Source organism: Stenella coeruleoalba (genome assembly GCF_951394435.1).
Source record: "Stenella coeruleoalba genome assembly, chromosome: 17".
NCBI lineage: Eukaryota > Metazoa > Chordata > Mammalia > Artiodactyla > Delphinidae > Stenella > Stenella coeruleoalba.
Window position 1 is genome coordinate 7,591,940 of NC_137163.1, and position 27,384 is coordinate 7,619,323.

Genomic DNA, 27,384 nt, shown 5'->3' on the forward strand with positions numbered 1-27,384 from the left:
AGCTGCCTCACCGTGTGTGTCCAAAAGCAGCCAATGTTATTTTTCGAGGAGTATTTGGTACTTCAGCATTTTGACTAAATCGGGCAGACTCGTTTCCTTTCCCAAAGTGGTCGAGAATTTTTTTTTTTTTTTTTTTTTTTTTTTGCATGAATCAAAATACACATTGTTAGCCCAGAGGTCCTCAGTGAGAAGCAGCTCCAGATCTGCTGTCTTAGGAGACAGCTTAGCTGCCAGAGCAGATGGCGTCTCGGCCTTATCTCTTCTGGCCTGACGTCACCTTAGGATGGGCAGCTCCTGAGACCCTACTTTGTCCCCCCTTGGAGAGGCTCTGGAGCCCTCAGAGCACAGAGCTGGGTGGGCGGTTGGCCTGAGGTGCTGGGGCTGCAGGAAGGAAGTGGTTTGATCTGACTCTGCAGAGAAGGTTCTGGCATCAGACTAGGCAGTTGTGTTTGCAAATCTGATGAGTGGGGAAAGTGAGAGTATTTTGGGTTCTGGTTTATTTTCTTTGGCTAGAATTCTAGAATCCAAGAATATCAGAGCTGGCAGATGCTTTATTATCCACCCCTACCCCTTCTGCTCCAGGTGGGGAGCCACTTGGTGGAAGGCCACTGAGGGGAGGGAGAGGTGGGAAGGGAACAAATGGGTATTTGCGTGCCCACCCGTTGTCTCAGGGCTTCCCTGCCAAGGTGAGAAATGATACTCTCCTTAGCAGATGAGAGACCAGTTTGGAGATGTTAAGAAACTCGTCAAAGGGTACTATTGAGATAGTCCTAAGTTTGGTCCATCTGACTGTTAGATACATACTAAACCGTGGGAGTCGTAAGAGCTGGTGTATCTTGAGCGTCAGCTGTTTGTCAGAAACTGTGCTGCCCTCTCTTCCTGCATCATCTCATTTAATTCTCAAAACAACCCTTTAAAAGAGGTTTTGTTGCCAACCGCGCTGAAGAGACGGGGGTTTAAGGGACTTGCCCAGTGTCACACGATGATGAGATAGATGGCAACGCTTGACTCAGTGCGGAGCCAAAGGCCATATAACTGGGGTGGGGGGGGGAGGGCAGCGTGGGGACAGCAGAGTCCACTGCTCGTCACTCCCCGCTCAGGGCTGGCTAACTTCCTTTGGCCCCAAATCTCCTCTCCTGGTGCTATTTCTAATTCCTTCCACCTGGATCTTTAGTTATTTGGATGGTTTGATTTGATTCAGTTTCCATGGGAATCTGTGTTTGTGTGCTCACCAGGGATCTCCGGGCAATGAGCTGATGTTACCCACAGGCCCTCTGGGTGGAGGGGACAGAGGGGGCCGGGGCAGGAGGGGCAGTGGGCCGGAGGGTCTCCTGGGGTCTGGCTCCTGCTCTGGAGCTCCCAGTCTGGTGGAGCTGGGCCGGAGGGGACGTCTGATCCCCATCGTGTGGGTGCTGACTTTTTTTTCCCGTCTCTTGGAAGCAGATCAGCTCACAGGGAAAATGGAAATGGTGACCTTTTGCGCATTTCTTTCTTGGCACACGATTGCTTCTTGTCCTCCTGCCCCCTGACTGAAGGTGGGAAGACCTCGGAGTCTTGGAAGTCCTCAACCCATTTCCCATCCCCGCCTGCCCCCAGCCTCTCTTCTGGGAAAGCCGTTGGGACTTAGAGCGAACTCCGAGCGCCAGATGGCAGCGGCACGCATCTGGGTCAGTGCCAAGGGAGGCTTTGCCTCTTCTGCCCTCCTCTGTGGGCTTCCTGGGAATGCCCTCCTGGTGGAGGGGACAGAGCACCTCGCCCGACAGCGTCCCCGTGATGGGGCTCCGATGGGCTTCCCAGGTCGGTCCAGCCCAGGCCACCAGGCTGACCTAGTATAGACGCGCATCTCCTGGTGTTGCAAAATAGATACAGTGGACAGAAGCGGGTTCAGGTCAGCTTTCCCTCTGCTAGCCCTGCGTTCTTGGGTAGTCACCTGACTTCCTGGGGGCTTAGTCTTCTACCCTGTAAAAATGGGGGTAGTAGCACTGTCCCCAGGGTGTCACGATTGTGACGTAAACACAGCATCAGACTCAGCACACAGGCGTCCTTTGCCTCCCTCTGCTCCGGGGATGGCCCTGCTTCCACTCTTCCGCTTTTCCCTAATCGAGGAGAGACTTTCCTCCTGATTCTTTCTTGCTTGGAGAATCGCCGTCGTCACGTGGGTTCCAGCTTCCCGCTGTACTCCCAGGCTGGTACCCTTTCCCCCGCTACAGATCATTCCCTGACTCTAACTCTTCTGTTTCTCCATGTGATGGCAGCATTAAAGAAAGCTGAGAAACGGAGGGAGCTTGGCCCCTTTGAGATCTTCTTCTCTTCTAGGTGTCTCAGTGGGCCGGGTATCAGGACTCAGAGGCCCGAGGGCCAGTCCAGAATCTTAACTCTGTTACCTGCAGCTGTGTAGCTTTGGGGGCTAGGCTTCAGCCCCGGAGGCTGGCTTTTGCCATCTGTGAAATGTCTGTCCTGAGAGCACCGGGGCCAGACCTGGCTTTATGGTGTTTGTCCGGTAAGGGGACGGCTGCCCTTCTGTGCAAATACGATTGTGCGCACACGTACCGTCCCCTGTCAGTCTTCATAATCCATGTGCTCCTTACTGAATGGTCAGGACGAGACCAGTGGCTCAGCCAGGCCTCCCCTCCCCCACTGCAGGCACAGGAGATGGACCAGGAAGATGGGGGGAGGGGTTATTGCACATAAAGCTGGTGGTGGGGCAAGCCCCTGGCCTTTTCTCTGGAGCCTCTGTTCTCATGCTTTGCCTTGCTTGCCTCAGCAAGCCTTGCCTTAATGCTACGTCTGATGAGCCTAAATTAGCTTTCTTTGCCTGCTGTTGCAAAGGGCGCCCTCTGCCCTCAGGTTGTGGCTTGACCAAGGCTTGCTAGACCGAGGGGAGGGGCGGCCCAGCGCGCCAGCTGACTTAGAGCCTGGGTAAGTGTGTCATCCTCTTAGAGTCCAAAGCGTTCAGCGTCTCCCTAGGGCCTGCTGGGCAGGCGGATTATGGAGGGAGGTGCAGCAGCTGGTCTCAGAGCTCTCCTAGATCATCCAACCAGTTGCCTTAAACCCTGGGGACTAGTCCCTGTGGCTTCACAGTAATTGTCTCTGGGGTCGGCATCTGTAACAGCCAGCATGGAGGGAAACGCTGCGATTTCCAAAACACTTTCCGGTCCCTACTAAAAGTCTTGGGAGCATCTCCACAAGCAGAAGGCTTTGTTACTGACCTCAGTTTACAGCTGAGGGGAGGAATTCTCAGAGAAGTCTGGTAACTTGGCCAAGGTCCCATGGTGGGTGTATCGTTAGAATTAATATCACCCAACAAACAGTGCCCTAAACAAGGAAATGGTTGATATTTTCGCTGACCCAGAAGGCCTGGTACAGCAGGCTGTGAATGTCACCCAGTCTCAGACTCCTTTCAGCTTCCTGCTCTGCCACCCTGGGCGTGTAGCTTTTGTCCTCATGCTCATAAGATGGCTGCTGAATCCCTGGGCATCTCATCCATGTTCCAGGTAGTAAGCAGGTGGAAGGGTGAAAAAGAAAAATTAAAAGGCCAAGTTTGAGTCTTTAAAAGAATTCTCCTCAGAGCTGCAGCAAATTCTGCTGACATCTCATTGGCCCGAACTGAATCTTCTGACCATCCTTGGCTACAAGGGAGATGTGGAAGGAGAGAATTTCATCAGGCACATTGCTGGGAATTTTGTCGTAAAGAAGAGGACAACGAATGTCTGGGAGGCCCAGCGACATAGTCTGCCATAGCTCACAAAGCTCTCAAGCCAGAATTGGCAGCCGAAGAGCTGAAATCTTTGAGGACCACTTGGTGCTAGGTTCTGTTTTCACCACCTGCCAGCTTACAGGCAGTGTAGACAGTAGGCATCGGTGCCGTTTCACAGCTTACCAGCTTACAGGTGGCGTAGACTGTGTAAATCTCTAAGCACCTTCTCCAGGGCAGAGCAAGCCTTTCTCCCTGGGAATCTGCAGTCAGGCTGGGGAGACGGCTAAGAACCAGATACGTGCCATTGTGGTAAATGCTACAAGGAAGAGGACAAGAACCATGTGTCCTGTGTACAGTGGGTGGCAGGAGGGGCCACCCCGAGGAAGTGACGTTTGTGCCGAGGCTGTTCCAAGTCAGACACGCCTACTGTACATGCCTGCAGTTTGGGGGCAGATGTGTATTTGACGAGTGTGGGAGGAGCAGGTGTTATTTCTCTGTTCTATGTACCAGCGTATCCCAGCACCTGCCCCGTGGATTACTGGGTTTTGGAGATGCTGGGGAGATAAAAAACAATCTATAGCACGTCAGTGGGGACCTGACTTCCTGCGTCCCTCTTTAGAGAGTCACTGTGCACGTTGCATGTTAAAAGTTTTCTTTCTTCACGGGGCACCTGGCACAGAGTGTTAAAACGGAGACAGCAAAGAGCACAGGCTTTGGACTTGGACGGCCTTGGGTTCAGATCCTGCCGCACTGCTCCAGCTGTGTGACCTTGAGCAAATTCCCCTCAGTTTCCTCATCTGAAGTGCGGACAGGTGTTACCCAGTGGGGTTGTTGTGTGGGTTCAACGGGAGAGTGGATGTGAAATCCTCAGAGCAGGGCCAGATACGATGCTAATTGCCGTCATACTGCCCTCCCCTCTGCCCCTGAGAGAGTGGCTTTCTAGACTCTTCCAGAGGAGGTGAGAGGAAAATCCAGGCCGCCTGGCCTTCTCTTTCTTGCATGCCCCTGGCTGGATCAGACCCCTGTGAGCCCGGACTCCTGAGATCTGGCTCTGAACTTGGAAGAGCTGAGGAGGGCGGTCTGGGTGGTGGACGGGTTCTGTGAGTGTTTCCAGCCACTGTTCTAGCCAGACGGGGGACCCCTGAGGAGCCCTGAGACAGGCTTTCCCCTATCAGCACAGGGAGTGGACCATGCAGTTCTGGGTCCCTGGGTGCCCTCTCTTTGGGAGAACGCGGGGGACACGGGTGGGTTCCTCCCTCCAGGACACTGGGTGATTCATCCCCACGGAGACAGAAGGGCAGAATGTTCCTTTGGGACTGCAGAGGACAAAGGGACGTGTCTGTGAGAGCTTTAATTCCTCCATCCAGTCTCAGACCCAGCCTTCTTGGTTTGGGCCAGTGGAGAGAGAGGCCCAGGGCCAGCTGAGGACCTTGTGCGTGTGCGCGGGTGACTTAAGGAGTGGGTCTCAGGCATGAGGAAGGTCACACTTGCCTTCCCTCCTCTTCCCCGTGTGGGCAGGTGGACACAGAACTCAGAGGACGGCTGATGGGGGCCAACACCCACATGAGGGCCCAGCAGACGTGGGTTGTAATCCTGGTTCACACTACAAGCTGTGTGCTCTTGGCCGGGGGCTGGGTCACCTCGAATTCTTCATCTGGAAAATGGGTTCGCTCAGCTCACCTGACTCTTGGTGGGCACTTAGCGAATATTATCCCTGTATCTCGGCGACCTTGCCACACCTGTACACCTACACCAGGCCACTTCCAGCTTCTGAGACTGGGTTCTTTATCCTTCCAGATAAGGATAACCACAGCTGATGCCTCTTCTGAGGCCCAGGCTGAAGTCTGCAGTGGTGTGAGGCCGCGGGCCATGGTCACAGCACTTCTGTAGTGCCTCGTGGGGGTGAAGCGTTAGTGCTCCGGGGGGCTTGTGCCAATCCTGGGAGACTTCACACCAGTCCTGGGAATTCTGTGGGGAGAGAGCTTGCCGACACCCTCACAGCCAATTAGGGGACAGAGTGGAGCCTGAACCCAAAATAGATTAATGGACTCCCTAGAGAAGCTCTGTTTACCATGATCATGCGAGTGTCAGGTCTTTATCCAGCAGATCCTGAGCTGTGCCAGGGCCCGAGGATGTCATAGTAAACAGGACAGAGGCAGCCTCTTCCTTCTTGGACACATTTAGCTCTGGTCCCACGGCTTTATCATTTTAAGGTCTTCAAAGAGATCAGTCAGCATCTGTTACCCATTCCCACCCCTGGGGGCTGCTAGACACATCCTGGGTGCCAGCCAGGGCCAGACGTCCCACACTTGCCACCAAGGTGGGGCTCAGGCGCATCATTACCCCCCTGCCCCCGTGTCCCGCGCAGCCCCATCTCGCCGGCGACTGTATCCCTCACCAGGCTTATCTCCTCTGCTGAAGAACCCGGGGTGGTCAGCTCCCTCCCGTCTTACAGATGGGGCTCCGGGGGCTCAGAGGGCTTGGGGAAGGCAGAGCCTGGATTTGAACCCTGATGCCCCAGGCTGGTGGGGACATTGTCCAGCCTGGCCTATTTTTAGAGGGCGCCTTGTGGGTCAGCTGAGGAGACAATAGAGAATGCGGTCCCCACAGTGAACCATTGTTCCCACGGTGGCTTCAGGGCCAGGGCTCCGCCCAGCAGATGATCTGTGGTCCCCCTGGGGGCTGGACCATTGCCCCACCGTTTGCGGATTTTTCCAGCATTTGTATAGGCAGGAGTGAGCAGGCACTCGGAGGAAGAGAGAGAGGGCTGGGGAGATGGGGGCCTCTGTGCTTTGGTTGGGGGGATAAGGCAGGTAGCCCAGGAGGACCCCTGTGCTGGTGATGGGCCCGGGCACGAAGCACTCACCCTTCCCCCTGAGGTTCCATTGTTCTTCCCATTTCGCAGAAGCACGACGGCCGCCTGGGAGATGCTTCAGGGGTCTTCAGAGCGGATGCCTGGAAGCCCCAGCATCTCTCAGCCTGGGATGGAGAAGGGAGAGGGGTTTTGTTCAAAACTCAGATACTGAGTTTTCCCGCTCTCAAGGCGGAACCTGAAAATTGGGGTGTATTTATTTTTGAGCCGAGTTCTTCAGATTGGCAACCATTGACCTTAACGGATGGCGGGGTGCTTCCTTGGTCCCCCTTTCCCCTTTTGTCTCTGCTTCTCAGAGTGGCTTCTCTGGCCAGAGAGAGCTGCCACCCGAAGCCCAGTGCTCCCACGACCAAACTAGGAGCTTTCCCCCAACCACAGTGAGACGCACGCTGGGTGTCTGCAGGCTGTAATTCCAGCCACACCGTGACTGCAGGTCCCACATGACAGGCCCGTCTGTCTGTCTCTCCCCAGGAGCAGGACATCGAGACTTTGCATGGCTCCATTCACGTCACACTGTGTGGGACCCCCAAGGGGAACCGACCCGTCATCCTCACCTACCACGACATTGGCATGAACCGTAAGTTCCGAGGAGCCGCGTGTCCTGGGCGAGCGGGTGTCTGCCAGGGTTGGAGGAGAGGACAGCTAGGAAGGGCGGCTGGCAGGGAGTCTGCCTCATCCTCTTTTGCCGGGACTTCCTGGAGCTGTTCTGGGGAGAACTCTTGCCACAGACTGGACGAGCCCGGAATGCACTGCCTGGGTGCTGGGAGATGCTGGGGACTCAGGAGTCCTCCACCATCAGTCTGTGTGACAGTGACTGCCTTTAATGAAGGTCTACGGTGGTTTTTAGTGTTTTCACAGGATTGTGCAACCTTCAGCAGGATCCATTTTAGAACATTTTTATTATTCTGAAAAGAAGTTCTGTCCTCTTGTCTATCGCCCCCCAGTCTCCCATACCCCCCAGCCCCGGGCCACCACTAGTCTACTTTCTGTCTCTAAGATCTGCCCATTCTGGGCATATTTTATCAATGGAATCACACAACGTGTGGCCTTTCGTGACTGGCTTCTTTCGTCATGTTTGCAAGGTACGTCCGCATTGTGCCACATATCAGTACTTTATCCTCTTTTGCTGAATGATATTCCATTGTACGGATACACCGCGTTCTGTGTGTCTGTGCTCGTTTAACGGGCATTTGGATTTCCCACCTCTCGACTCTTCTGAATACCGCTGCTATGGATGTTTAGATCGCGAATTCTTAAGATGACCAGGAAGTGTTCCCAAATGTGGGAACAAATGGGACTGGAACAAGATCTACTTAGTATTACAGTTACACAGAACAGAAATGCTTCTGTGATGATTCAGAGGCGCTTGTGGCCCTTCCCGGTCCAGTGCTTATTGCGAGCTGGATGCTTGCTCGATTTTTGATTAACAGATGGACTGAATGACATTGTTTTTCCAACAGCTTATTAATACCTCGAGGCTACGAAGGATGTCAGTCACTGAAAACCATTTTTCTCCTTCACTCTCACTTCTCTTTTCTCTCTCTTTTCCCCCCATATGCCCCCATCATGTACCAAATCCGATGCTGGGTACTTTGATATATACCACCTTATTCCACCGACTCTGATGAGGATATGGAATTGCATTTGGCGGTGTTACTCCTCCATTGTTAGGGTACAGTGAGCGCTGTAACAACAGACCCAAGGCCTCTGTGGCTTAACATGATATATGTTTAGTTCTCACTCATGTAACAACTCAGTGGACATTCTGTGGGACACCTTCCATGTGGTGATTCAGGGACCCAGGCTCTTTCTAGCTGTGACTCCACCGTCCCCTGGAGCCTCTGAGGGTTCTGTTGGCTCCTCCACACCTGGCAGTCACAAAAGAAAGAGGAGAGAAACGTAGAGGATTGGGTGGCAGGTGTTATGAGGAAATGGGGAGCCTCACATGCTATTGGCTAGAATCTGATCACATGACTGCCTCTGATTGCAAGGGAGGCTGGGAAATGTAGTCCAGAAGTGTGTCCTGGAAGAAAAGGGAAGTGTTTCGGTGAGCAGCTGGCCGTCTTTGCCTCAGCGATTAGGAGGGTCGTCCAAGCCCACCTAAGAGTGGTCCTCCTTGTTTGAAAATCCTGTGTGCCCTGGCCAGTATCCCTGAGGTGAGGGTTTAGGACACCTAGAGGGAAAGAGAGTGTCAGTGGGGCAACCCCACCTCATACGAGGACCGTCACGGCCACGACTGTTGGGGGAAGAAGCAGGAGCTGGAATGGGATCCCCTCCCAGCGCTGCCTGGAAGGTTATGTCATCCACCAGCATAGGCAGGAGAGTTTACTGACCGTCTCCACTTCCACACCCACTCCCTTGCCTCATGACTTATTCTTGCCTTTTATCACCAGAGGAAAGTGGGAAAGAAAATGTAGCCATTCTTTCTTGAAAGTTCCTTCCCCCTGCTGTGTAGGCATGAAACCAACAGAATGAATACAGACTTTATTCTCTCCTAACTTCTTCCTCTTCTCTCTCCCGTGCCTGTTCTCCAGACAAAACCTGCTATAACCCCCTCTTCAACTCCGAGGACATGCAGGAGATCACCCAGCACTTTGCTGTCTGCCACGTGGACGCCCCCGGCCAGCAGGACAGTGCGGCATCCTTCCCCACGGGGTAAGAGGAGGGAGCCTCGGGCCCCAGGACAGGGAAAGGAGAGCCCTGCAGGGTGGGAACAGGTGGTGGGAGGAGGCATTAGTCAGGCTTTTAAGGTTTCTTTTTTAATTGTAATACAATATATATAAGCTAAATTTTACTGTTTTTAACCATTTGTAAGTGTATGGTTCACTGACATTAAATACATTCACACTGTGTTGTAGCCATCACCACCATTATCTCCAGGACCTTTTAATTAGCCTAAACGGAACCCCCATAACCATCAATCAATAGCTCCCCGACCTTCACCCCTCCAGACACCCTGTCCCCACCCCACCACAGCAGCCCAGCTAGTCGGGCTTTTTACTAGGGGTACATGGCCCGGACAGGACTAAAGTGGAAGAGGGTCTTGACAAGAAGAAATAGTTAGGAGAAAGATCTAGAAGGTTGGGAAGAAAAATAGAGAAGAAAAAATGAAGTACGTCCTGTGGTTGGAAAGAAAAATAGAGACGAAAAAATGAAGTACGTCCTGTGGGCCAGACTTAATCATCTTTATTTACAAATGTCATTTGTGTTTAATCCTTACATGGCTGGTGCTGGTAGCTCCATTCTCTAGATGGAAAAACTGAGGCATGGAGGGGTTAACTGCTTTGCTCAAGCTCGCGCAGCTGGTTTCATTGCGGGGGCGGGTGTCGGGTTTGAGCCCAGTCTGCTGGCTCTAAGACTCCAACTCTCTTTGGAACATCAGGCTGCCTTGGTCCCGGGTGTCTACACTGCCTGCTCCTCCCCAGTGCGTGGCTGATGTGGACTTTCAGCTCTCGTTGTGAGGCTGGGGGCAAGCTTACCGAGGGCACTGGACGGTCAGGGTCACATGGGGGTGGCAGACCTCTCGGAGGCCCCTCACCGTGCTGTGATCCAACCAAGGTGGGACCAGGTTCTTGGGTTTAAAGTCTGTCAAAGAGGCCTTCTCGGTAGCACAAAGAGATCTTTTTTGTTAGTGTTCTGAATCATCCTTAATCATTAATCTTTATCAGAGAGGAAGGGAAGGGATGCCCAGACACACGTTAAAAGAGTTCAAAGCTTCTTAATACAGCAGCAGATTAAGCGTCTGTCAGCATATCCATCTTTGTTTGGACAAATTGTTTGAAAGACTTGGGGTGACCCAGTGACTCTCAGCTCCCCACGGGGAGATTTTAAAACTATTCTGAAACCTGGGCCCTGCTCGCGGAAATTTTCATTCCCTTGACCCGGAGGCCAAGGTGCAGGGTATTCGTTCCCCTAAGTTACCAGGCAATTCCAGCGTGTGGCTGGTGGGACCCACTGTCTGGGCGGGGCCCGGCGTGGTCAGGGGTCTCCTGGGCCCTCCAGGGTGCACGCCCCCATCCTGAGGCTGAGACGGCAAAGCAGGGATGGGGCCCCTGGCCGGGTCACTCCCGGCTCTGGAGTCAGCTTTCTACACATGGGGCCTCGTGGGTAGAACCCTGTCGCCTGCTGGCTGTGTACCCACCCCCCAAGAGCAGTGAGGAAAGAAGCTGTGGAGTTGGGTGTCTCCCCAGCTCTCACCGTTTGGGGACTGCTGGCTCCAAACCGAGCCGTGGCCATTTCAGAAAGACAACGGCTTCGTCGATGTGTAGCCCCGCCAACCGGGGCCTTCCTGGCTCTCTCCCTTTTGCACATGCTGGTCCCCCAGCCTAGAACGTTCCCTACACCCTTCAGTCCTCAAGCTCCCCCCCGCCCACATCCCCTTCAATGGCACGTCTTCTAAGAAGCCCTCCGCTTGGTCAGAACAGATCTCGCTGCTTCAGCCTCCCGCTCTCAGCACCTTCCCCTCCCCGGTGGTCGCCACCGTCATGAGTTACGCGTATTTGTTTCTGCTGACTTGCCCCCCGGCTCCTGCACGGGACCGTGTCAGCTCTGCTCACGTGGGTTCCCGTTGCCTCGCCAGGAGCCTGGCATGAGAAAGGCCCAACAGCTCCTCTGTTGAAGGGACTCCCTCCTGCCTGCCTGAGCCCCAAAGTCGGCGTTGTGGAATGCCTTCTAGTGGGCGTCACCCCCCCTCCCCCCAGCACCTAGACCGAGTGGGTCTCGTGAGGCATCTTGACGGCTCCCCCAGGGGCATCTTGACGGCTCCCCCAGGGACCTGCCTCCAGGATCACGGGACATTCGGAGGAGCTGGCTCCTAACACAGCGTGCCGTGTGGACTCACTTTCCATAAAACGGGCCAGACTCCCTGATGACAGCCAAGACCTTGGTGAAAAAGACAAATCTTCAAGTTCCTTCCAGGAAGATGGGAAAGAAAATGTGTGGGAACTCTGGCTAGGGTTGTAGGCACCTGGCCGGGCAAAGGCTCTAGGGCTTCCTTCTGGAAATTCGAGGGAGGTGAGCATACACTTGCTCTGGGGAGGCAGAGGGCACAGCATGTGCAAAGGCTAAGAGGAGAGCCAGTCTAGAAATGGTAGGTAATCTGGAAGGAGCACCTGCTGGCCGAGAAGGATCCAGCCTGGGAGGCGGCCTCTGCTGGCCCCATTGGAAAGGTGGGCACAGTGGGGACAGGAGACCCTTTCCAGGCCCTGCTAAGGAGGGGATGATGGGAAACTTGCTTCCTGCCAAGGGGAAGCCCTCGCCTTAATGTACAGACCCAGGCAGCCTGCAGGCTCCCTGGTCACCCAGTGTGAGTCCTCCCCACTGTCACCCTCCTCGGTACCTGCTGTCATGGGCCAGTTTTGAACAGAGAGGAGCTCCCCCAGCCCTCTGTTAACAGGAGGAGGGGTCCCGGAAGGTGTGCGAGTCGAGGCATCCCTGTACCTTAAAATCGCCCTGGGTATCCATTTCCCGAAGCCACTGTGTCCAGCCAATCAGGGTGGCTTGCCTTCTCTGCCTTGTCTCCCAGGCTTCTTCTCAAGCATCTCTTGGGGAGAGGAGATGAGAGGGAGGGGCTTCCCCAAGGTCAGGAGGGCTTCACGGGAGGGCTGCCAGGGGGCCTCCTTTGGGAAGGTAAGTGAGTACATGGGCCTTGAAATCCTGAGAGCTCCAAATCCCTGCTTGTCTGCGAAGCCAAGTCACTTATCTCTTAGCCTTAATGATATTCACAATCTTTATATGAGGGAAATCATAGCAACCTCACAGACTAGTTGTAAAGATTAAATGAGCTTACAATGCTCATCAAACGCTTGTTGTGGGACCTGGAACATAGGAAGTGGTTTGTAAAGGGTCACTTGATAAAGTAAAAGGTGGGAGAGTTGGCCTGGAGAGCATCCTTGCTCAGAGGAGCAGGCTGTGTACACGGTGGGGTGCTCGGAATGGGGGCCACGGGCGGGGACTAGACTGGGGAGTCTGGGCGCACGGGGCGGTTTGTTGCACGGTCTCCGCCTATCAAGTGTTTTTCGTTTGCACTGTTCATTTCCGCTGAGGTCCCGGCTTTTGTTAACTGCCTCTGCATGGCCTCTCCCAAGGTATGTGTACCCCTCCATGGACCAGCTGGCGGAAATGCTGCCCGGAGTCCTTCACCAGTTTGGGTAAGAGTGAGGGATCCACTCCCCCACCAGCTTGCAGAGAAGGGTGATCTCTAGCTTCTGCCTCTCCTGGGGTCTTGATCTGGCCCCAGCACTGAAATTTAGGTTAATGCTTAAAGATCAGGGAAGAAATCAGCTTGTTATACTCTGCAGACAGTGTTTTTCATGCAGTCTCTTTACTCCCATCTGCCTCTTGCAAGTTGGGCTTTTCTCCTTGAGTCAAAATCCATCACCCGATGACAGCCACTCCACCCATCTTTTCCTAGCCTCTCTTCTTTTATTGCTTTCTCTTTCCCATGGAACATTCTGGAATAGGGTTGCCTGAACGCTTAACGTCTCCCTCCAGGCCTTTATTTCTTCAGGGCTCAAGGAAACCTCTTAGTGGAGCCTTTTGTACGATGAGAACACCTCCATGTTCTTGCCCAATTCATTTTCATTCCAAGTTTTAGAATCCAAAATGAAGCTGGAGAGCGGGAAGAAGCAGTTTGGTAAATAGGCCTTCCCGGAAATGACAGCGGGGCTGTCAGAGCCTGGCCGCGGTCGGGCGAGGAGTGAGGAAAAGGCATGAGTCTTTCCAAGGTCATGGTCTTCTGTCCAGACATAAAGCATGATGCATTGCAGGTCCTGCAGGGCACGTACGGCAGCGTGGTCCCACTTTGTCTAGCCTGCCAGCCACCCTCAGCGATGCCCACGACACACCCTTGGGGAGATGAGGTTCCTCAGGGCAAGGGGCGGGGAAGGTTTTCAAAGGGCGCTTCCCATCACTCACTCCTTCTGGGACATGAACTTTTATTTCTCCTTCCAGACTGAAAAGCATCATTGGCATGGGAACTGGAGCGGGTGCCTACATCCTCACTCGATTTGCTGTGAGTTCTTTCATTAAAAAAAAAAACAACTCTCTCTCTCTCTATATATATGCACAATATATATATATGTTTTAAAGAAAATTAATTCAAGATTAAGGAAGAAAATTAGAAAAGCACCAAAAAAAACTCCCCAAAGGGAAAAAGAAATGAGCCATAATTCCATTTCCCAAAGGAGAGCCACAGTGCACTTCGGGGTGTGTGGTCCAGAGTTACATATGCACATGGGGTGTGTGGGTGTGCACTCATGTACACACCAGCAGCTCTTTCCCTTCGCTGAAATGCCACACGAGACATGTGCTTTTATCATCATCTTCGCTCGGTTCGCGGTGATTGTGGCCGGGTCCTCATGTCACTGAGTACTCTACTGGGCTACTTCTGTGACAGCTGCACAGGTTTTGTAGTCAGGGAACTCTTGGACCCTGACTAACTCTAAGCTAATCAGAGATGTAGGTGCTACCATGACAGATGTCACTTACGTTACTAGGGGTCCCGGTCAGGTGCTGCTGGGTCCTTTGGAGCCTTACCAAACGGTTGTTTCAAAATGCAGTGATGCTCATTTTGTTCAACTGTATGTAATCTGATGGGCTATTATTTGCTGGACTTTGCTAGAGGTTAGGCATGCTGGCACGAATACAAAATGGTCTGGCTGTCTAGGCTCTGAGCAGATAAAATAAGGTCTCAACTGTATCTTAGGTCTCTGTCTCCATATCTCTGAGAAGTAATAGAATTCTTACTGATTACTGAAGAGCTGATTAGCTTGTCTGATTTATGAGGGCCATGGTATGTTGTACCCATTTCACAGCTAGGGAAGCTGAGGGGCAGCAGCGTGAAGTGACTTGTCCCACGTAGGTCTGCCAAGCACATGTGCTCCTACTTCTCCTATGGTTTCCTCTTTCCCTTCTCTCAGGAGCCCCATTTAGTGTCTACTAAGCTGGAACCTCAGTTTTGGAAGGGGGGCAGTGTCGAGAGCAGCAGCCTGCTCTGGGGGTCTACACGGGGCCTCTTCTGGTACTTTTCTCAGTCTTTGGTTTGACTTTAAAGTTCACAGTCTCTCAGATGGCTAGGTTGTCTCTCTCACTTCGTGTCTCCAATTGCAGCTGAACAACCCTGAGATGGTGGAGGGCCTCGTCCTCATTAACGTGAACCCTTGTGCGGAAGGCTGGATGGACTGGGCCGCCTCCAAGGTGCGGCTGGGGGCCTGGGTCGGGCAAGGGGTGTCCCAGTCTGCAGAGGGGCAGGTGTGCCTGACTCTGCCTGGAGCACAAAATGCAAGAGACCTCTCCTAGCCCCACCCCTTCACCACCCCCAGCAAAGAAGGCAGCTTTCCTCCGCTTGGCTTTGAGTAGTGAACATGACCTCAGCCATGTGCTGTTCAGATTTCGATAGGACACTGCTGTCCAAGCCAGCAATACCAGTGGGACATGGGTCCCGAGCCAGCTTTGATAAGGACAGCCTGGGGACTTAGCATATGTTGGGCTTAGATCAAGATGCTGAGAATAAAAAGATGAACAAGACAGATGCCTGTCACCCCAGTCACCTACATGTTATTAATGAAAAAGAAATAACGTATCTGGTACTGATTCTATGCCACTTAACTTTACGATAATAATAATTAGCTAACAAGTGTTGAATGTTTATCGAGTTCTCTTTCTACTCTCCGTGGCTATACCTTCATGACCTCATTCAATCCTCAATCACTCCAGGAGTGGGGATTGTTAAAACCATTTTACAGAGGAGGAGACTGAGGGTCGCAGGGGTTAGGAAGCTGCCTAGGGCCACACAGAGCCAGGCAGTGGGAGAACTGGGGCCAAACAAGATCCCTTGGGCTCTGTGGTGCTTGGAATCACCTCTGAGCTGGGCTCACCGCCGGCCCCGTCTCTCCATCAGCAGGTGTCAGATGCCCGCCGAGACCCAAGCACTGCAGGTCTGGGAATGCAGAGCTAGCAGGACACATCCCTGGCTGGGGAAAGGGCCCGAGCTGTCTCAGGAAGCTGTGCTCTGGCTGGGTTCCTTGTTTATCTTTTAAAAAGATGATTGTTTTTTTTCATAAAGGCCCCAGTATTTGCCAAGGAGAGGGGGAAACCATTCCAACTCTAACAGGACAGACTTTCAAGCCGGGGTGATCCTGGCTTCTCATTTTGAAAGTGTGTTTTTGCCAAGTTTGGGACGGCTCTTGGGGACAGGGGGTTTGAAGGGGTCTCCCTCCCCCTGCTTCCCACCCCATCCTGGCCACTGTGATATTTCATTCCTTCCTGGAACATTCCGCCAGGATGAGGGAGCCCTTTCCTCCCACCGGCGTGATATTCAGAAGCAGAACACACTCCCTGGTTGTTTTTTTTTTCCAGCAAAGGCAATGGCACTGCAGTTGGCCAGTTTGGCTTCTTGGTAGCTGTTCTGAGCCAGACGTGGGGGCTGGGACGTTGACCACTGGCTAAAGTGGAGCCCGAGGGCTGTTTGGGGGTTTTTAGTATTTGCACCGTATCCTTCCTTTCCAGCCCCAGCCCTGGAAGAGGAAGACCTCTCTTGGGGGTCTAGTGTGTGTCAGGCACTAGGGTCTTATCCTGTGACATGTGTAGTTGCCGTGTGTAACCCTCACCTTGGCCTTGTGACTCTGAAGCTCCTGGCATCCTGGTTACAGATGAGGGGTCTGAGGTCCAGTGGCTCTGCTACCCTCCCAGGGCCACACAGCCGGGAGGTGGCAGATGGGTCAGCCTAGGTCCCCCAGGTCTAGAGCTTCTCTCCCCTATGGGTTCCTGCCTGACACTCAAGTTGGCCAACACACATTTATGGGGCTTCTGCTGTATGCCTAGCATTTACAGTGCTCTCACTGTGTACCTAGCATTTATGGAGCTTCTCCTGCACAGCTAGCATTTATGGAGCTCCTGCTGTATGCCTAGCATTTATGGAGCTCCTGCTGTATACCTAGGATTGTCAGTAGGAGCAGGTAGAGAAGAGAAGGTCAGTATATTCAGAGAGAGGAAACTGGCTTAAGAGGGAAAATCTAGAGGGTGATATAGTTTGAGGTAAGCAGATGCTGGCATGTAGACTGGGAGCTCAGTGTGTGTTTAGAAGTCCTTTACCGAGGACTTGGTGAACTGAGGCCTGAAAAAGCTGGGAGTACGTGGGGTCTTTGTTCAGATGCATTTTCTCCGCATCTCCTGTGCCCCGGGCTCTGAGAGTAAGGAATCGATGACCCCAGGTTCAGTAAGTAAGTAACTGGAGACAGGTAACCGCCTTCCCATCAAAGGGGCGTCCTCAGACCTGAGTGCCAGGGAGCCCACACTGCTGCTCCGCCCCCAGGGCAGTGGGATTGGCCTGACCTTGTCCGGCTACTAGAACGCCGGCTTTCTAATCCCTGTTTCTGTCCTCCCAGATCTCCGGATGGACCCAAGCCCTTCCAGACATGGTGATGTCTCACCTCTTCGGGAAGGTGAGCAGCGTGGCCTGTCGTTGTGTTGTTCAGTCGTGTACTGCCAGGCCTGTAGAGTGCAGAGACGGCCCAGGCACAGCGAGGGGCCGCTCCGTCTGACCCTCCTGAAATAGCCCATCGTTACTCATTCACAATCGTCACTCCATTCCTTCTCTCTTGCTCTCCCTTTAACAGAAGTCTTTTTTTAACAGCTTTGTTGAAGTACAGTACACTGCACATATTGAAATTTGACAAATTTGACAAATTTTGACATTCTTAAAACCATCACTGAAGCCATCACAGATGACTAAGGAAATACCGTAACCCCCAGAACTTGCCCTGTGATGCTTGGTAATCCTTCTCTCCTCCTCAGGTAACCTCTGATCTGCTTTGGGTCACTGTAGGTTCATCTGCATTTCCTAGATTTTTATGTAAACAGTATCAGTACGTGCTCTTTTATTTTTAAATCTGACTTCTTTCACTCAGCGTTAAAGTATTTTGCCATCCATCCATGTCATTGGGCGAATCAAGAGTTCGTCCCTTTTTAGTGCTGAGTGGTGTTCTGTGGTATGGGTGTACCAGAGGCTGCTTCTCCGCTCACCTGTTGATGGACATTTGGGTTCTTTCCAGTTCTGGGCTATAACAAAGCCTACAGCAAACACATCCATGGAATTTGCTGTGCGTCGGCCTTGGTCCTAAGGACTCTATGACCGTATGAGGAGGACCTTTTATTCCTAGTTATGGATCTGTTTTTTTCCCCAGTTGTACATGGGGAAGCTGAGACCAGAGAGGTTGAGTGAGCTGTGTGAGGTCTTGCAGCCAGCGAGAGGGGCTGGGATTGGAACCTACGAGTCTCGCTCCAGTGTGGGTTCCGGTAACCATCTGTGCCTCTGCTGGTGCCTGGCTCTCAGGCGGGTTGTGGTGCACTTATCCCCACTGAGCATGGGCTGAACCAAGCCCCGGGCAGCACGCGAGTGGTGTGTGGTTCTGCCCTGCCACCCGGCCAGCGTGGCCCCTGACTCTGGCTTTGTACCTCCTGCTGGGCTGGAGGATGTACTGCTCTGATGCAGGGGTCTGACGTGGCCTTCAAGTTGCCCAGCTTGAGGTGACTTGTCTGTTCACTGTGTGTGGCCTACACACCACTGTTTGCTCCTTAGCTGAAGAGTGACCGTCTGGCGTGTGACCATATGACACCCAGGGAAGCAGAGGTTTTGCTGGGCTGCTGAAGTGTGCACTGTGTTTGGTCCTTGTATTAGTTTGTGGTAACAAAGGACCACAAACTGGGTGGCTTAAAACAACCGAAATATATCCTCTCTCAGTTCTGGGGGCCAGAAATCTGAAACCGAGTGTTGGCCGGGCCACACTCCTCCCGTGGTCCTAGGGGAGGACCTTCCTTGCTTCTTTCGGCTTCTGGTAGCCTCAGCCTTCCTCGGCTTGTGGCTTCTCACTCCGGTCTCTGCCTCCATCTTTGCGCGGCTTTCTCTGTGTCTGTTTCAAATCTCCTTCTGTCTTACAAGGACACTTGTCACTGGATTTAGAACCTACCGGCATAAGGCAGGATGACCTCATCTCTGGATCCTTAACTTAAATTACGTCTGCAAAGACCTTTTCCAAATAACGTTCGCAGAGTCCAGGAATTTGATGTGAAACATGTCCTTGGGGCCACCTTGTAGCCTACTAGAGTCCCCTTTCCTTTCTCATGCTTCCTTTCACGGTTTGCAATACATTTTCTCCACCCTGAGTGTATAATCTGAATCTGACAGCAATATGGGAAAGATCGGAGCCAGCATCTGTGTTTTCCTGGAAGAGGGGTGTCAAGTATAGAGTAAGAACTTTGCCTGACTGTACCCCAAATTACCTGGGGTATATGTTGGTACCCCCGAGTTGCTGCAGCTGTGTTTCCATCTGTAACCCCAGCACAATTCCTCGGACTATTTTTTTCCTGATGTTTTTTGGGGAAAAGCTGGTCTCTTTGTTGCTTCAGTGACCGTGGACTGTCTTGACACAGCTCAGGGAGACACTGGGCCCCCTTTTCTCCCTCTCGCTCCTGATCTGGTTGTTGTCAATCACATCAGACCCTTTCGTGAAAACTGTAGCATCCGCTGTTGCACAAATGAGAAACAGAGCAAGCTCATAACTTGTTTGTTTGTCCCAACTCACATTCAGAAAGGAACCAGGGAGAGGGAAGGCTGAGGCCAGCCTTCTGCAAGGGTCTGGTTGGCCCTCCTGGAAATCAACATTGCCCTTCATTCCGGCAACTTCCTGTTGCATGAGTTGGTTTTGTTTTGCAAACATGAAAAACTTCTTTTCACCTCTCCCCATTAAAAAGAAAATAATAGTAATTGCTAACAGTCGCCTCCATGCTTACTCTTGACAGTGGGCTTTCCAGAGTGGCCAACCTCTGATAAATCCTACAATTTGATGAAGGCGGGTAACGTCATCCCCACTCTTTTTTTTAAAAGGGAGCTGAGGCTCAGAGAGGTGAAGCACTCGCCCAATTAAGGGGCAGTGACGGAGCCGAGAGGACCGACTTCAGATCAAAACTCCTGAAGTCTGAGCCCAGCAGGGCGTGCTAGCCCCCCAGCTTTGCGTTCGCTCTGCTCCCAGCTGATATCCAGACACCAGTCTGCATCTGGGTGCGGCTCCCGCTTTCCTGAAGGTTCCCTCAGGCTCCACAGCAGGCTCGTGGAATAGGCATTACTGCCTTCACGACGTAGCTGGATAACCTGAAGGATGGTGAGGGTAGTGACCGGCCCGTGGCCGCAGTTCCCACGAACGACATTCTCCCCTCTGTCAATGCAGGAGGAAATGCAGAATAACGTGGAGGTGGTCCACACCTGCCGCCAGCACATCGTGAACGACATGAACCCCGGCAACCTGCACCTGTTCATCAACGTCTACAACAGGTACCAGGATGCCGCTGGGCCACACGATGGCCACTTGTCAGGCTCCTTTTGTAGTTCCGGAACGAACATGGGGCAAGAGAGGAGGGATTATAAAATTAATATAAGATGCAGCCCCTGAGCAAATAGATGAACAGAACAAGGTGCCCAGTAAGGGCCCCTGGGAAGTCAGGTGCCTCCTGGAGTTTTGAGTGCTTTGCAAGGAGCAAACTGAACTTCTACTCCAGACCACCAGGGGCACACGCACGAGTGGGAACAGTCACATCGCAAAGGGTTTGCGTCCACGCCTGTGCCAACGCTGACCCTAAGGAAGGTCCGGGTGTGGGGAGAGCCGAGAGGGAGGCAGCAAAGCCCTGGGGGAGGACGGGAAGAATCCAGGGAGGCTGCTGGGAGGCGAAGGAGTCACTCCAAGGATAAGGACACACGAGCATGGTCTTTGGCGAGGGCGCAGCCCTCTTAAGGATACCTGAGTGCTGGTCTGGGGCTCAGCTAGGGGAGGGGACAGCTCGGGGCCCCTGGGAGCAGCCAGGGGTTCTGGAATCTCCAGGGAACTCAGCCTGCAGCTCCCACAGAGGGGGCAGGAATAAGCCTCCTGGGCTCTGTGTCTCTCACATGTTAATAACTTGGCTTCACGAAGGGCATTCGTGTCCCTTTCCTCTTACCCTCCACCCAGCCTCTCAGTGCAGGGGTGACTGGTAATGGCCCCAGCGTGTAACCAAAGACACGGAGGCTGAGTGCTCATTTATTCAGCAAGCGCTAAGTGAGGACTGGAGAGGGCAGGCTTTCAGCTGGGTAGTGGGCACCCAGAGGAGACGAGCAACAACCCCTCGCTGCCCCACATGCTGCAGGGACGAACTGGTGCCTCTGAAAAACCCTATGATGAGGGTGCTCTCACCGTCATTTCCTGCTGAGGAAGTGAAGGCACAGAGAGGTTCGGCATCCTGCCCAAGGTCACACAGCTAGGAAGCAGAGGAGCGTGATTTGAATGCAGCCGGGCTGGCTCCGGGCTGTGAGCCGGGAAAGGGTGTCTCATGGTGGGAGCTGCCGGCAGGGAGAGGCTGGTGTCTGTCTGCAGGGGAGAGTAATGGAGCCGCACTGGGTACAGTGGGAGGGTTTAAAACGAGGGAGTGAAAGGATCAGGTCTGAGTTCTAAAGAGTTGGTTTGGTTACTATGTAGAGGACTCAGAGTCAGGAGCGAGAGTGAGAGTGAGGCTAAGAGAAGAACCTGGACACCATTTGGGAGGTAGAGGCTCCTACGAGGGGGGACGGGAAGCAGGGACCTTCTGTAGAGGAGGGTGCGATTTGTACATAAAAGGAAAAAAGCACCTGGGGGACAATGAGGTGGGATCCATGAGTCCCGCTGTCTCTGAAGCCACCTCTGTGGACCCAGAGAGGCTGGGGTGGGACCTGACACAGCTTGGGATGTAGGTGGGTGTTTGCCAGAGCGGCCAGTGCAGGAGCTCCTGGGATTGGCTCGGTGGGAGGGGCTTCCTCCAGGGGAGGGTCTGCTGATGTACAGGTATGTTTGTTTGTTGTTTGTCCGTAGCCGGCGGGACCTGGAGATTGAGCGACCGATGCCCGGAACCCACACGGTCACCCTGCAGTGAGTTGCCCTTCTCTCCTGCACCGTCCCTTTAGCTGTGCTTACCGTTGCCAGCAGCACCTCAGTTCTGAGTTTGGCAGGACTGCCCCCCTTGTGCTAGGACAGCCCAGTCAGCGAGAACTGCGTGGATCCTGCCCAGGGCTTGAGCACAGCCCAGCCTCACTGGTCTTCCCCTTGTGCAGGAATTTGGTTTGTAGGGTGTCCCTGAGAGCTGTGGGGGGAGCCTTGGACCTCCAACAAGGAATGCTAATAACCACAGCGGGACAGAATTTATGAAGCACCTACGCTATGCCCAATGCTGTGTGAGGCTTTGCTTCACAGAGCCTGGAGATGAATAAGACATAGGACCCACCCTGAAGTGCTCTATAGAGCTAGAAGGAAAAGACAGTTGTGGGTGCAGCCACCTGGATTCCAATAGTAACAACTATGTCTTTTTATAGTTCCTTAAGTGAACCATATTATTTGACACCTGAACTTCGCACATGCCATTTTCTCTGTCAGGCATGTCGTTTGCATCTCTGTTTTTGATTGCTGGCAAAGTCCTACTCATCCTTCCCTGCGGAGAGGGTGCTTGAAAATAAAACATCAGGGCATAGAAGTTCTCTGGCTGAAATTCATACTAAGGTGTAAATGACTACTAACCCGTTTTTTCCTAAGAATAAAGCAGAGGATAGAGAATGAAGGTAGTAAAAAGAGCCAAAGATACTGGGGAAAACAAAGTCAATTTTTTTTTTTTTTTTTTTTTTTTTTAGAATTCTGGCCCCAACCTGGCAGGGCTGGGAGCATGAGAATCTCTCAGTGAACCTTGTGTTAACTCCCCCTTGTCTCCCTGCCCCCAGGTGTCCTGCTTTGTTGGTGGTTGGGGACAGTTCTCCTGCTGTGGATGCTGTGGTATGTAGAAATCAACCACTGGTTTCTGTGCTTAACTCAACGGTCCAATTTTAGTTACCTTGGTATGAAGTCTCCCTGCCCACCCTCTTCCCCTCCTCTGCTCCCCATCAGGGCAAGTGACATCTTCTAGATGCCATATTGGCCTTTGGTCAGAGGGTCCAGCCACCAGCCTCCTTCCCTGGTGACTGCCAGCCCTAGTTGCTTGGCAGTGGGGCCTCTGTCTCCTCTCCCAGGCCCCCTCACCTGCCTCCCATTGGCTTGTTTATACGGGCGTGTTTCCGCTTGGCTTCCTGGCTAGGAGACTGTCTGCGTGTTTGGGAATCAGGTGGAGCTTTCAGACCTGGTTGGAGCCTGATCCGTCTGGTGGGGCAGACAGGCATCTGGGGGGCGGGGCTTAGGAAAGGTTTTCTGGCTCGTTTCACCCCTTAATTCCCACCTGTGATGTGGTGGAGGCAAAACAGGACTCCATCTTTCCAACACCCCCATAGCCGAGGACACGGGAGACTTGGGGGCTAGTGGGCAGAGTCCTAGAGTAGTGACATGCCTTGTGCAGTAGGCTAGAGCAGGGTCAGCAAATGTTCATTTAGTAGAGACCTGGGGAATCCAAATGAACCATGAATTACTTGCAATCTAGTCCACTGGACATAATCATAAGATGCATCGATAAGGATATATTCTTTACATTAAGGGAGGTGATAATTCTACCATAGGCATTTTGAACATCACACGTTACGGGCGGGTATTTTGCCCACTTCTAGATGCACTTTTAAGAGGGTCATTGACAAACTGAAGAAAGAAACCATCCTGGTGGGTATGATTTCATTTGAAGAATGGTTGTTGGGACTGGGGTTGTTGAATCTGAAGAATTACTGGCAGCAGCTGGTGAAACAAGCCCATTCGTTTAGTAGCCGTTTCTGGAGCACCTTCTACATTTTAGCTCATCTTCACAACAGCCCTTTGAAAAAGATATTATCCCCATTTTATTGATGAGGAAACTGAGGCTCAAAGAAGTTAAGTAACTTGTCCAAGGTCACATAGCTAGTGATGGTAGGGCTGGAATTTAAAGCCATATCTGTTGAATCCCAAAGCCCACATTCTTTCTTCCATGACCGTAGGAATACTGGAGCTCCTGGTGATGGTGGCAGGGTGGCAGGGAGAGGGGGAAAATTTATGACTTTGGCTCCAGGTAGACAATTTGCAAATTTCTTCTCCCTCCTCTTGTCTAGGTGGAGTGCAACTCGAAACTGGACCCAACGAAGACCACTCTTCTCAAGGTACAGGGAAAATGATGGAGGGTTACATTTGTTCTCTCAGAAATCCCTAAGTTTCCTGCAAACTTGAGTTGTGCCTGATTATGGCAAAGCTGGTGGTCAGAAATCACAGAAATGGTGAATTAATGTGTCTGTTCACAAACATCTATTGGGTGCTGGCTGGTAACCCAAGGCTGCAAAGATGAGGGGATCCCTCTCTGGTACCCCAGGAGTTTACGGGCTGCCGGCCGTGGTGCTCTGAAGAGGGATGGATAGGAATTGTGTGGGTGGGGCCTGATTCTAGACAGACTGTCCCCACTGCACCACCCTGCCCTGCTGAATGGGCCCCTGGAGTTCTGTCGCTGCATTCCCGTTGGGCTGAAGGCTGCCCCAAGTTAGCTGACCTTGAGGCTAGCCCTTGGGATTTAGTCTTGAGACTCTGGGCTGTAGGCTGGCCACAGCCCCACTCAGTCTCACCGAGACCTTCCAGTCCTATTTCCCCATCCTCACCTCGCTGCCCAAGTGCTCCAGAACCCTGGGCTTTGGATAAGTATTCACACATGCCTGGAATGGCTTTAAGCAGTGATGATGGCTTTGGGTTTGGTGATTTACTAGCAACTCTGGAAATTATAGCATTTACCAAGCATGGCCAACCAGGAGCCCCGTCAGGCCTGAAGCCTTGAATCCTGCAGTTTCCTTCTGAGGGGTCTTTAAAGAGATTGTGTGTCCAGGGCCTCGTGCAGTGAATGCTTTCCGGTCAGACAGACCCTGGCGAGAACTTTGCAAGTTCCTCAAGTTCTCTCTGGCCCAGTTTCTGCCTCTAAAGTGGGACAGTCGTCCCTTCCAGGGTTTTGGGGGAGCAGAGAAATCATCTACGGGGCCTAGCACAGCGCCCGGCCTGTTGGAAGCTGCAAGTAATGGTTAACGCCGAGACGGATGGTAACCAAAGCAGGCGCGCCAGGTGAGGTGGGTGTTTCCCCACCTGTAACATGTCCAGGCCCCCCTCAGCAAGGCAGGCCCGGGGCAGGGCAGCGGGCAGAGTGGGTGCCCGTTTGGAGCTGGTCCACAGAGCCGGCATCCCTTCCACGTGAGGCCTTTGGCACTAACCAGCTTTCTTTCTCCCAGATGGCGGATTGTGGCGGCCTCCCACAGATCTCCCAGGTGAGTGACACCTGTCCCCGCTCCCCAGGTGGAGGGCATGTGCCTCTGGGACCCGTTACCCCCCTTTCCCTCACTGCCTGCTGGCCGCCCACCTTGCTGCTACATCTGATGACACATTTGGACCTGCTACCGTTTATAAAAGGTGCTTGCATGTCAGGACTTGCTTGGTCGTCCCCCAGAAGCCCCTGTGGAGTAGTTGATGCTGGCGTTCACCGGGGTGAAGGGATTTGCCAAGTGGACACAGCTTGGCAGTCGTGCATCAGAATCTAGGTGTGTCTGACCCCAAAGACCACAGGCTTCCGCTGGAGCCACAGGCTCCTGGAGCCCAGGGGCAAAGCAGGGAGTGCAGAGAGGAGCTGGACCAAAGGGTGTGTTTCTGTGTGTGTGTGTGTGTGTGTGTGTTTCTGTGTTTGTGTGTGTGTGTGTGTGTGTTTCTGTGTGTGTGTGTGTGTGCATGCACATGTGTATATGTGTGTGTGTGAGTGTGTATGCATGTATGCATATGTGTGTATGTGTGTGTATACATGTATGCATATGTGTGTGAGTGTGTATGCATGTATGCATATGTGTGTATGTGAGTGTGTATACATGTATGCATATGTGTGTGAGTGTGTATGCATGTATGCATATGTGTGTATGTGAGTGTGTATACATGTATGCATATGTGTGTGTGAGTGTGTATGCATGTATGCATATGTGTGTATGTGAGTGTGTATACATGTATGCATATGTGTGTGAGTGTGTATACATGTATGCATATGTGTGTGTGAGTGTGTATACATGTATGCATATGTGTGTGAGTGTGTATACATGTATGCATATGTGTGTATGCATGTATGCATATGTGTGCGTGTGTATGCATGTATGCATATGTGCGTATGCACGTATAAACATATCAATCATTGTACTGTGTTTGCAGCACAATAACTGTCCCCTCCAAGTCTCCACCCATAAATACCACCCCCCAACCTAACAAGTGAATGAATTTTTTATCTCTTCTTATAATTTTCTATCAGTACAGTTTTGCACTCTATCTTACTATGAAATATTTTGTGCATTTTGGGTTGTCTTTTCCACCAAACTGTCCCCTAACCTTCTTTCTCCCTCCAGTCCTGAAAGGGACTTCAGAGTTTCGGTAATCCAGCGATTTCTCAATCGGATGTGTGCCTTTTTCTAGCTCTAGGTGCCCCCCCAGTCCTGACAAGTCCCGCTGAGCTCCCTGGGAGCCTCCCTTGCAGAGTGAGCGGCACAAGTGGCCTCGGGTGGCTCTCTTAACTTCTGTTTCCAGTGTCTCTCTCTGCTCCCACTGGCAAAGAACAAAATATTTTCAGCTTTTTATCTGCTGTTGTGTTTTGCCCAGTTGATAGCTGGAGTAGCCAGAGAAGGATGGGATGTCTCAGTTTCTAGAGGGAACAGATGGCTTTCCAGTAGAGCCCTGCTTGGATGTAAACAGGATTAATACCTGCACACTAGTGACTAGTTCATCCACCCAGCCCGCTTGACACTGCTACTGAGACAGTGCAGCAAAAGTTGGCTGCAGAGAAGGGGCGCCATTTTTCTTTCCACCTATACTTCCTTCCTCCCTTTATTCCTTTCTCTACTTGAAATGAGAGAAATCTAACTCTATCCTTAGTGAAAACACGTTTTATATGTCATGGCAGGAGCTGAGCTAGCCCAGGCTCCCAGGAGAGCAGCCCAATGAGGACCAGTAACTGTGTAATCCCTCCTCCTCCTGCCCTTGCAAGTTGGGTGTGTTTTTACAAAGGGCGTTCCCATCCTTCATTCCATTCAATCCTTGCAACAGTCTTTAGAGGAAGGAAGAGCATGCATTCTATCACAGTCACAGAAGGGAAACTGAGGCTAACAGATGGGAGAGATTGCCCTTGGTTACCCAGGGGAGCCGAGTTTGGGCCCAGATATTCTCCTTTCCAAGCCTGTCCTCTTGTTTCTGTCCGCCATGTTGAACACAGATGTCCCTGCAACTCTCGTCCCCTTCTTACAATCATCACGTGACCCCCAGAGGCCAATTGCAGCACAGGCTCTTCTTTAAATGTCATTTGGCTCTTTGAGAACAGCGGCAGGAGCTGGTGGAGGTGGGCAGGGACACTCCCTCCCCGATGACTGCTCACCAGTGAAATGAGAGGGTGTGAGAATAGACCCAGGACATTGCATTTAAGAGTTGGAATTAGGGCTTCCCTGGTGGCGCAGTGGTTGAGGGTCCGCCTGCCGATGCAGGGGACACCGGTTCGTGCCCTGGTCCGGGAAGATCCCACATGCCGCGGAGCGGCTGGGCCCGTGAGCCATAGCTGCTGAGACTGTGCGTCCGGAGCCTGTGCTCCGCAACGGGAGAGGCCACAACAGTGAGAGGCCCGTGTACCACCAAAAAAAAAAAAAAAAAGAGTTGGAATTAATTAGCCTGCGAATATGGCCTTCACCTCCCGTTTAGATTAAATTTTTGAGTGTAATTGGTAGAACTGGGTGTGTTCTCAGCATTCCCAACTCATTTTACTTAAAGTAGCCCAGTCGATTGATTTGTCTGTCCACCTATCCATCTATCCATCCATCCATTCATCCATTCATCTATTC

At 52.4% G+C, this 27,384-nt stretch overlaps 1 protein-coding gene across 1 annotated transcript in view; it reads left to right on the plus strand.

The window, feature by feature from the left end:
- NDRG1 (N-myc downstream regulated 1) overlaps positions 1-27,384 on the plus strand; it is a 55,113-nt gene that overhangs the window by 22,249 nt on the left and 5,480 nt on the right. Inside the window, exons 4-14 of the mRNA XM_079902258.1 lie at positions 7,041-7,146; positions 9,104-9,224; positions 12,656-12,718; positions 13,521-13,581; positions 14,679-14,765; positions 16,955-17,011; positions 19,793-19,896; positions 21,440-21,496; positions 22,336-22,387; positions 23,614-23,661; positions 24,763-24,798. Coding sequence (XP_079758384.1) covers positions 7,041-7,146; positions 9,104-9,224; positions 12,656-12,718; positions 13,521-13,581; positions 14,679-14,765; positions 16,955-17,011; positions 19,793-19,896; positions 21,440-21,496; positions 22,336-22,387; positions 23,614-23,661; positions 24,763-24,798 — 792 coding nt within the window. The remainder of the gene's footprint in view (positions 1-7,040; positions 7,147-9,103; positions 9,225-12,655; positions 12,719-13,520; positions 13,582-14,678; positions 14,766-16,954; positions 17,012-19,792; positions 19,897-21,439; positions 21,497-22,335; positions 22,388-23,613; positions 23,662-24,762; positions 24,799-27,384) is intronic.